A 10836-nucleotide genomic window follows, 5' to 3' on the forward strand; every position below is an offset into this window, starting at 1 on the left:
TTTTAATTAAAATTTAAACTATTTTATTTCAGAGAGAACTAATATATATATATTCTTTTTATTAATGTTCTTATTTTTTATATTTATGATTGGATATATTTTTTAAAAATAAAAATTTGAAATTGAATATGTGTAATATTTTATTTAAGAGATAAAAAAGGAAAATATATATTATTTTCATTAATATTTTTCTTTATGTTTGTACAAGTTGATTGGATATTTAAAAAATAAATATTCAAATAAAATACACACAATTAAACCTCTCAAAATTTTAAATTTTTACTTTTTAAAATTTACTTTAAATAAAATAAACATATGTGTGAGATTGGCGAATAATTTAAAATTTTAATTTTAAAAATATATATAATATTTTGTTGATATATTTACATTGAAACTTTTTTTATTAGATGAGTTCTGAAAAGAGTTTATTCTTAATAATAATTTTTTATATTTTATTTTTTCGTTATTGAATAATTTATAATTATTGTCATTTTAATTTAGTAAGAGATTTATATCTCCCTTAGAATAAATAGATAGTATGTTGATAATTAAAAATTTTTCATTTTCTTGATATTTTTTCTCTTATATCCTAAATCTACTTGATATAAAAGAAAATAGTGTTTAGAAAACTGAAAAAAATAGATCCATATATTTTTGTTTTTGGTTACTTTTGGGGGTTTCAAGAAGTCATATATATATGTACATATATTTCATTTTCTAATGCAAATAATACTACCACTGTAGTCAAAATGATTACTATTATCAATTCAGTTTCAGACCACTTTATTATATAGGGTTACTTTTTAGGGTTCAAAAAGTTATATATATGTACATATATTCCATTTTCTAATGCAAATAACAGTGCCACTATAACCAAAATGATTACCATTATCAATTCAGTTTGAGATCACTTCATTATATAAAAATAAAATTAAGTACAAAAAAATTACAAGTAACTTGTACGGTAAAGTGTAATACAAATTAACCAATTGTATTTAATTTAATCTAAATAAAAAATTAGGCTTTAATATTATATAGACAAAAAAAAATTAGAAATGTACAAAAAATGAATATATAACGAGAATAATCAACGTACAACGCACGTCCTAAAAAATACTAGTCTATTTAAGAAATTAAAATCCTTATACATCTCACTTTTCCTATTGTTAATTATAAGTATATTATGTAATTTAAATACTTTTTTTTAGGAATTTGAAAACACTAATTTATTTGGAGGCTCAATATACTGAAATAATATTATGAACTATGTAACAAGGGGTAATTTTTTTATAGACTTACCAAATTGATAAAAACTCTCGTGATGAAAAAGACTCAAACCTGAAATCTTCCACTCTCCTTGCATATATATATATATATATAGCTACAGCACATGTATGGTACCCTAGTAACCAATCATTCAATTCTAATAATTTCTTCTATTTAGCTATTTGTTTAGTACATACACATATAAGGTTTTTAACTGAAATCTTGAAAAAAAATCAGCAAGTTTGTAGAAAATAGAATCAATAAAATAATTGTAAACTGAGTTTTAAATTATAAGCTTTTTAGGAGCAAAGTGTCCACAAGCTTCATTAATTTCTTTCTGATTTCTCTAAGATGAAGATGTTGCCTTTGTCATCCCTCCCTATTCTCAAGCTATCATCAACATATCTATTGTGATCAAGTCAAGGCTCAAAAACCATCATCTGCCATTAGAGATTAGTGTTTTCTCAAATATTTTATCTAGATACATAGTGGATTCCGAATTTAAATTTCACAAGTTTAAGATTTTTGCAGTAAAAATTTTGAAAAAGAGGAGGGTTTCAAATTCATTTTCAAGAAAAAATTTAGCCATATTCATATTTTTATAGAGTAATTCATATCCATATAAAGATGAAGACGAGAAAGGATACGTGATCTCAAGCCATCCTTCTGGATTGAAGATGCCAAGCAAAAGATCATAGTTCTTCTGAAACATATTCATCAACTGCTTGATGTTTTAACACACAGCATACAAATTTCCAAGTTAGCCCAACAAGAACTATGATCAGGAGTGATAGTTCATAAGCCATTTAATTCTATTTGTTAGTTCATAAGCATAACTGGGTTCTTTCAAAATTTTGCACACCTGATCAGGAGTGATACTTGAACTTTCATAATTTATTTCAACTCTCTGCAAAAGGGTAGATAAAATTATTATATTACTTGGGGTAAAACAGATGACTAAATGAACAAAAAGTAGAGAAGCATTAACTGATTTAGATGAAATCTTGAAAGAGGCCTCAATTGTTAGCTGCCCATTTAACAAATTCAATCCTCTAACATTGAACTTGATCACATTAACTGCTTTGCCCTCCAATTTTTGAATCACCCAAATTTGCAAAATTAGTAAAAAAACAAAATCATCAATTTATTTCACAAATTGTCATAAATTACTAACTGGGTTGTCTTTGGGGAAAAAAAAAAAAAAACCTTTTTAGAAGTGGGGTTGTTTAATTGTTTACCATAAAGTAAGTATTTGCTTTCTACTGTGAGATAATAACAGCAAGGAGGAGGAGAAGTGAAAAATAAACCATCAATCATGACTGAGAATCTTATACCTTGGCAACATCTATATCCTGGAAAAAGTCTCCCAAACTGATAAAATCTCTCAATCCTAGCTTTGTTCTCTTTGATCCCAAAATAGTAATTGTACTGTACAAAAGTTTCCAGCAACCATCCACCTTCCAATTTTAGAAGCAAAACTGTATTAGCTACTTATGCAAGCTTGCACAAGTCACTTACAGCCACATAGATTTGATTACCTTATCTAGATTTAAAGTAGGTTCTGAAGTAGAATTATAAGACTCTAAAATCTCCACCAAACCATGAATCTCTGATTTCTTTAAAGATGGAACTCCAAAAATCCCTCTATTGATTCCTAATAAAAATATTTAACAAAACCCATTTCAGCATTCATTTCAAATTATTAATATAATGAAATAAAAATGAGGCAGAAAAGTCAGGAAAAATACCTTGGATTTCCTGGTAAAGATCTTTTTTTATTTGTGAAATTGTTTCTTTTATCTCCTTACTGTCTCTAACTAAACCAGAGCTTTGTTCTGAAACTTTGGTGATGTGAATGGGCATAACACCTTCACCAAATCTTGTGTCCTTTGGCCATTGCAGTGATCTATAAGTTGTTGTAACCATAAGCTTGGTGATTTTGGGTATGGGAGAAACCACCTGAGAAGCTGGTTGGACAAGCTTAGTAATAGCCATGAAACTGATTAAGAAGATGATAAATGCTTCCTTTGTTTTGTTTTAACCAGAAAGTAAGATGCACTCATGGCCAGTGAACTGAGATTTCCAATATCTTGAGGACTTGCATTGTTTGACTCACAGTTGTATATTCTTCAATTTGGCATGTAGCAACGACAGCGGATATTAAATTGGGGAAACGCTTACTTACATTCATTTATGAACCGAGATAAATTTATGAAGCGAGCACGTGAGCCACATATATAAATTCATCCCTCAATTTCTTAATTTTAATTTTATGGACTTTCAATTTTGTCAATGTCCTATTGAGCATTTAGATTTATAAATTTTGGTAACATTGTACATATTTTCATACTAAGCATTACCTTTTAGAATTTTTAGCTTTTATACGTAAAATATTGATTTGATGTGTAGTTAACATAACTTTTGAAATAATAATTTTTACGTTTTTCAACTATATAAAAGTATTTAATTGATCTAATTTTACAAGTTAGAGTGTTCAATAAAATAATTCTGCAAAGTGAGATTTTTAATAAATTAAAATAAAAGTTGAGGACGTCACAAAGTTAAATTAATAAAATTTAAAAATTTAAAAGTGAATTTATTTATTCAGTCCTAATATGTGGTTATCAAAATCAGATGATGGAAATAGATAATTCAAAGTACCCAATTTTAATTAATTTGAGATTAAAAACTTAATGTGATGGGTGTTATTGAAAGATGAAGCTGATTAAATTGTATAGCTTACAATAATATTTCTGAGTTCCGACATTTAATTTTTAATAAATTAAAAATACTAACATGGCCTTGTCTAGTTCAAAATGACATATTTCTGAATTTGTATATGTTTGTGTTTAGATAATATAAATTAGTTTTTCAATTTAAAAAAAATAATAATAAATTTAATATAAATTTAAGTGTTTTTAGATAAATATAATAAATTTATATCGGTAAATTCATTGCATTTAAGTTAAGAAGAGCAAGGAAAGTAAAACTAATAATTGCAAACCAAATACAATCATTTATACACTTCCTAAAAAGTCACTTTTATAATCTACTCATTCCCAATCAAACATCTGATGCCCATATTAAGAATGAAATTTTTTAAAAATAACAATCATATGTATTAGAAAATAATACAATTAGCATTATTCAAAAAGAAAAATACTTATAATATAATCAAATTAATTCAAAAAAAAATTTTTAATAAATATTAAAATAAATGGATCTTAAAAGGAAAATTTGAGATTTAGATCATAAATTAAAAAGTTTAATAAAACTATAAAAAATATACATGACCTTTCCCCCAGTACTTGGAATATATTGTTTCGGATAGGGTTTATGCACCATGTGGCTGAGAGTTCCCACGAAAGGATAAGATAAGAGAATCAGAAGTCAGAACGGAGTATGCACGTAAGCAACTAAGCATATTAAAGTAAAATGTACGGCTGAGATTCAATCTCCACAATCAAAAGGCTTGTGATCTTTAGATCAAATTATTGCAAACAATTGTTGTAAAGGATGTTATTGGGCCGGGCCTGTGGAGGACGGCAATTTGAAAAAATTTAGAGCCCTTTCCACAGCACCGAGATTATGTGGCCATACGAATGTCCTTGTGGTCCAAAGTCGCTAAGCATAAGCGTCGTTAATGCGTGAATGTCCTTGCGTTCAGCACGTGCCTGCGTAGCAATGGTGGGCCCAACTTATCCAAGAGCGGAGTTTAACGAATTTTGGCTCTCCTATAAAGTTTAAAAGCTTGTTCGCCGTAATTAGTTTTTTGGCTGTTAATTCTAATTATTTCAGCAGCCAGTATGGTTAGTACCTGTTTGAGAGAAATTTTTTTATAAATGGCTAAAACTCTTACCTTAACATTTAAAAGTTGTTATCTTAATATCTAAAATTTAATTCAAATGCTATGTCACCAAACACTATAAAAAATAATATCACCAAACACTATAAAAGTAGCGTCAAAATAATAAAAACTATTTAAAATGTTATCAAACACCGCCTAAGTTTATGGTCTGAAACACTAGTATCAATAAATCATAAAATATTAATAACATATATTAATTAAATATTAAAATAATTATAAATAACTTGTAGAATTAATTATAAGTTCATAAATTATGCTCTAATATAAAATTAAATAGCATTCAAATAAAAATACCAACTAAATTAAACTATACTATATAACATTATAAACCAAATTAAACTGAATCATAAAATATATAGAAAGTCTTGGAGAGTGAAATAATTGGAAAAAAGATCAAAATGCAAAAGAATTGAGAGAAACGCGATGTGGAGGTACATATTTAACCAGAAAAATAAAATTAGCTCAGGTCATGTGGATCTGTGCAGGTCAAATGGTTCAACCAATCTGACCATGTCTCAATTGGTTTTTAGACGGTTCCAAAGTCGAATGGGACTACTTTTTTGAGTCTAACTTATTCGTTCTCCGAGTCGAACCATCAGACTGAGCCGAGTTTAATGACACCCGTATAAACGACAGATAATATTTGCATATTCAAGACATTATATGATTTAAATGCAGAAGTAATATTCAAACTTATATCTATTATCAATATTCTATATTTGAAGAACAATTCAAAAACTTTCTAGTGCCAACAAAAAGAGACAAAAAAGCTGTTTGCATAATTGAGAAATCATGACCAACCAACTAAAGCAAGGCTTGAAGATATGCTGTAAAATTTAAAATGATCACCATCAACAAAGATCAAAGGTAATTAATCATCAGATATAATTGCAAGACACGTATGTATGCCTTTCAGGCTAAATATAGGTTTGAACAAAATCCATACAATTTTGAAGTGTAAAAACAAGTTTCTATATTTCCAACTCATTCATATTTATCAGCAACCAGAAAGCATAATTAAGCAGCAGATGTAGATTTTTCAGACTCGAGCTGTTGTTTCCACTGTCCTGGGGTTACAGCTTTCTTTATTGAGAGGGCATGAATCTGTTTCATCTCCTCTTCCAAAGCAGCATTGACCAGTCGATGCCGCTCCAGCAACCTCTTTCCTTCGAATTGTTCTGATACAATCTCAACTGCAAAGCTTGCACCACAACTGACCAATGAAATCTTATCAGCATGTAAGAATAAATAAAAATGAGAATCAGACAATTTTATTTCAAATATCACCAGGCATGAAGGAACTCACCCTCCAGATGTATCAATTACTTCCTGGAACCACAAAATTAGAATTAGTTAACCCAACAAAAAGTTAGTTTATGCATATTCAGGCACATATATAATATGCATATGTATTACAAATATATGATGCAAGTCTATTTTGTGCACATGCAGGTGTGAAAATACCCACTATAACATTTGATATCAAAAACCATGAAAAAATTTCCTTCGAACAAAAATATGCATAGCATATTAATTGCCCGAACTACTCAAGATCTACAAAGATTTAGCATTTGCATCATTGTCTGTCTTCTTTCGAGACGAAACAATAATTCAGGTCAAGCTCAATCTTTTCTGCCCTTCCACACCAAGTCAAATTCAGATTCTTTGCAGAAAGAAAATAATAAATACTATAAATTCACAGTTACATTGTGATAAACTTTAGGACAAATGTCCAAACTTTATGCTTAGGATCCATTTCAACAAATCTAAATGGAGGTATTATTTGAAAACCAATATTATGACTAATTCTTTAGGTATGAGCTATGAGTTATGAGTTACAATTATCACCGAGGTTCAATATCTCCTGCATTATGATGTGACCTTTAAAATTATAATATTATATCAAGTAGATGATCTTTCTTCATATAATTTATTGAGCACACCACAACCAAAAAAAATATAATATTATAGTTACGCTCAAAGCACATATGAAATAAGGAGATTCGGAAGGAACAAAGAAATATATGAACAAGAACAACATGTGCAAGGCAAAAGAAACTATTAAGATACATTATCATTGTAACAGCATATATGGAATGGACCTATTGGATATGTATGCCAAAAAAATGGATGCAATCGATATGGAGGTAAACTGAAAACCAAATTTGTTTGGAAACCCTATGTATTTCAATATTAATGCATTTAAATCCATGCAAAAGAACTTCACATGCACATCCCACATGCAGTTTAACTAGGCCCTCAATTACACATAATCTCCATTAGAATTCAACTTGCCTTTTAGTAGTAAAGAGGATAGAAATGATAAATTATGCATCAAACTATTCAATCCCAGAAGAAGATCATTAGAAACTGTACTGGAATGAGTTTTGATGCACATTCCCTTATTCTCTTAAATCTTAATAACCAAACAAAAGCTTCTTTGTGCTCTACAAGGAATTGTTCTTTCCTCTCAAACAAGCACTACCTGACAAAGTTAATACATGCCAATTTCTATACCTGTAAATTCTATCCAAAACTATAGAGCTAAGCTTTAGGGTAAAAGTGACAGAGTCTTCTTACCTATTTTTAGTTCTCCGAATGTTAAAAGAAAATTTCTTCTTTTACTCAAAAAGGCTAGGTCTAATGAAGCAGATCTAAAATTGCATCCCTGGAGGCAAATCAAACAATTTAACAATTCATAACTCAGGTTGCACCAAACAGATTTTGCCAATGCTTGGCAAGATGATATAAATCTAGACGTGAAAGTCGTACACCAAATCTTTTAAATTTTTTTAATCATAAAGATCCCACGAGTTTTATCATCTCCACTCATAGTCACCAAAATCTCTTTCTCACATGCTACTTCTTGAATTAACTGAGGCTTGAACACAATCAATATTGATTTTACAGACTCAACAAAGAAAATTTCTCCCACCAAATGTGCATTCCAAATAGAGAAAATTTATTTCTAATATATCAACCTCAATCAGAAATTAACTATACTCTTAAGCACCACAAGCATCTTCTATATTTTTCTCCTAAGACCTGCATGCACTTTTATTTCCAAAAAACTGCAGGCTACATGAATCCCATCCATTACTAATCAACCCCCAAATTTTTTATCTCCTACCATTGTGCTTCACAAGAAGTCCCTGATACTTTCCATAATTTTGTACAGATCATGAATTTTAGTATCATAAATCAGGGGTCAAAATTATGGAAATTATTCCAGTTTAGAACTTAGACAAATGACCTCGCCATGTAAGTTTAGGAATGACCAAAAAGAAGTTTGAGTTGTTAATGAAAGTTTTAACTACCAAACACAAGGTCAAAAATTTAAAAATGTAGATGCTGGCTAATAATACATTACGATCTTGATAATGATTATAGCAAGCATCACAAAACAAAGAATTGAAATAACAAAAGTTACAAGTGAAAACTAAGGACTTAGTCTGCAGCTTCAGAGTTCTTAAGTAGAGAATTACCAACAGATCAACTAATATAACAGCCATAATCACCAAAAGCAGCTAGAAGGCCTTCAAATTCAAAAGTAAATATGAGAAACAATAGAAACTTCAAATCCAAACTGAATATGCAGAACCTTGCAACCAATAGCAATAAATGGTTTACATTTTTCACATAACGTCCGTAAATTATCCAACTATTCAAGTTTTACCTCTTTTCACTAGTTCTTCTGTTTTAAGTATATATCGACCAGCCCAGAGAGAAAAGGGAGTTTTCTTCAGGGTAACTGTGTGGCAAATATTCTTCCATAGTAATTTAACCTTCTTTGCCCTTTGCAGCTTTATTAAGAAATTGTAACAAAAATCTTCCCACTTATTTCATAGAGACTATCAAGCAATGTTTGCATAAACTCTAGTTTCCATTCATTTAAGGCATTCTCAAGTCTTTGGTTCCAAAGCAATAGAGAAGTCATTGTAATCTTTCTCATTTGGAGAACTTTTTTTTTTTTTCTTTTCTTTCCTTTTTTTTTTTTTGGATGAGAGAGATGAAGACAAGAAAAGAAAATTGAAAGATAATTAACAATCAATAACTAACCTCTTCTTCCAAATGATGCATATCACAAAACATTTTTTATACTAAGACTAGGTCGACAGACTGATAGAAACAACAATATCGACACCACAGCTATAAAAATGAATTTTCTAGAATAAGAGCCCAAAGGACTATAAATCTTTCATTCAGATATAACGTACAACAAGTGCAGTACTCTAGGAGTTCTCTTCTATTCAATGATGCATGCTACCTTTCAAATTTCCCACGTAGCTCAACTAGTCCAGACCATGCTCCCTAAACTAACAGCATCAGAGGCATGGATCATTAAGAGAATAACCAAATTTGCTCCTAATTTCCAAACACCAACAATTTTATTTCACTAAATTCTGCCCTCAATTTAAAAATTGCACATGCTTTGTTATATTATCAAACTGCTACTTCAAGCACATAGCAAGCAAGCTAATGATGAGACAAAAGCGGTATTGAAATTGAAAAAAATCTTTGAAAAAAAAAAAAACTCAATGAATACCGAAAGAAAAACAAACCAGCAACTCAAATTCCTAATTTAACAGAAAATGAATACTATCAATAAAAAATAACATGATATAAGCAGAAAATTCCAGCAAATAAAACAGAAGAACAGAAATTAAACAAACAAAAAGGGGCTTACAAGATGTGAAGGATTCAATTTCGACTTCAAAGCGGATTCAACTTGCTCCTTTGTCACTCCCATACCTCTCTTGTTCTTCGTCTCTGATTCTCTGCCTTGCTTTTTTTGATTCCCTGCGTTCTAACTTGCGCCCCAAAAAAATTTAATTGATCGATGCAATTTATTCTTTTTCTTTCATTTTTTTTTATTTAATTTGAGTGGACTATATGGGAGGCCCGGCTGATCGACAAGCCCATCAACGAAATATAACAGAAATGCAACATAGTACCATGACTGAATAAAATATAAAAACTTTAATTGAAAATATCGCGACTCATAATCAATTAAAATATCTTAATTGAAAAATACATATAATTTTAATTATAAATAAATAAACTATAATCAATTAAAGTATTTTAATTTAAAAAATATATAAACAATAAAGTAGGAATTAATAATAATATTATATTAAAATCAGAATGGGGATAATGAAATTAATAAAAATATCCTTTTAAAATTTAGGGTTGATCAAAATATCTTCAAGGATCTTGAGTTTTATTTGTTGAAAAAATAAAGAAATCATACCTTAGTTGAATAGGAATTTAATTTTAAAAATTTTTTTTATTGTATTGATGAATTTAAATTAAATTTAGATGTAAAATATTTTAAAAATATATAAAAATTATTATGTTATAGTAAAATAATAATACAAAATATGCCTTGAAATAAAACTTTATTAAAAAAAACTTCTTGTTGAAAATCCACAACACAATTTAAATTTGAAAATATATTACATATGATTTTTTTTTTTAGTCCTTTCTTTGAAAAAAAAAATGTGATTTTATTATAAAGTGATATCTAAAAAAAGATTTAATTATTTTGTTTCCTTCCATTTTCTTATAAACGATTATCCAACAAAAGAAGTTACTTACCTATTTTTTTCTTTTGTAACAGCCTTAGTAATAATCATGATTATGGGGAAAAAATATAAAATGATTAAAGTAATAAATATTTAATTAATTTAATAGCTTATACA

The 10836-nt window shown here is 28.7% G+C and overlaps 2 protein-coding genes across 3 annotated transcripts; both read right to left on the reverse strand.

Annotated features, from left to right (window-relative positions):
- Nucleotides 1-1398: 1398 nt before the first annotated feature.
- On the reverse strand, nt 1399-3467 carry LOC149497778 (Plastid-lipid associated protein PAP / fibrillin family protein). Of its 2 annotated transcripts, XM_089718645.1 has the most exons (7): nt 3015-3465; nt 2805-2920; nt 2601-2723; nt 2255-2353; nt 2129-2173; nt 1914-1987; nt 1399-1671 (listed from the first exon to the last, which is right to left on the reverse strand). In XM_089718645.1, exons 1-7 carry the CDS (start codon nt 3259-3261, stop codon nt 1593-1595), a joined length of 783 nt encoding a protein of 260 aa, XP_089574771.1. In that variant the 5' UTR covers nt 3262-3465; the 3' UTR covers nt 1399-1592. The 2 variants fall into 2 exon arrangements, with proteins under 2 accessions (XP_089574771.1, XP_089574772.1); XM_089718646.1 differs by lacking the exon at nt 2255-2353 and having other exon boundaries at nt 3015-3467.
- Nucleotides 3468-6151: 2684 nt separating this feature from the next.
- On the reverse strand, nt 6152-9884 carry LOC105636611 (BolA-like family protein). Its single transcript, NM_001307963.1, has 3 exons — nt 9822-9884; nt 6441-6463; nt 6152-6347 (listed from the first exon to the last, which is right to left on the reverse strand). The coding sequence occupies exons 1-3, from the start codon at nt 9882-9884 to the stop codon at nt 6152-6154; spliced, it is 282 nt and encodes a 93-aa protein (NP_001294892.1).
- Nucleotides 9885-10836: the final 952 nt, after the last annotated feature.

Source organism: Jatropha curcas, chromosome 3, assembly GCF_041381405.1.
Source record: "Jatropha curcas cultivar XTBG-Jc1 chromosome 3, XTBG_Jcur_1.0, whole genome shotgun sequence".
Taxonomy (NCBI): Eukaryota; Viridiplantae; Streptophyta; class Magnoliopsida; order Malpighiales; family Euphorbiaceae; genus Jatropha; species Jatropha curcas.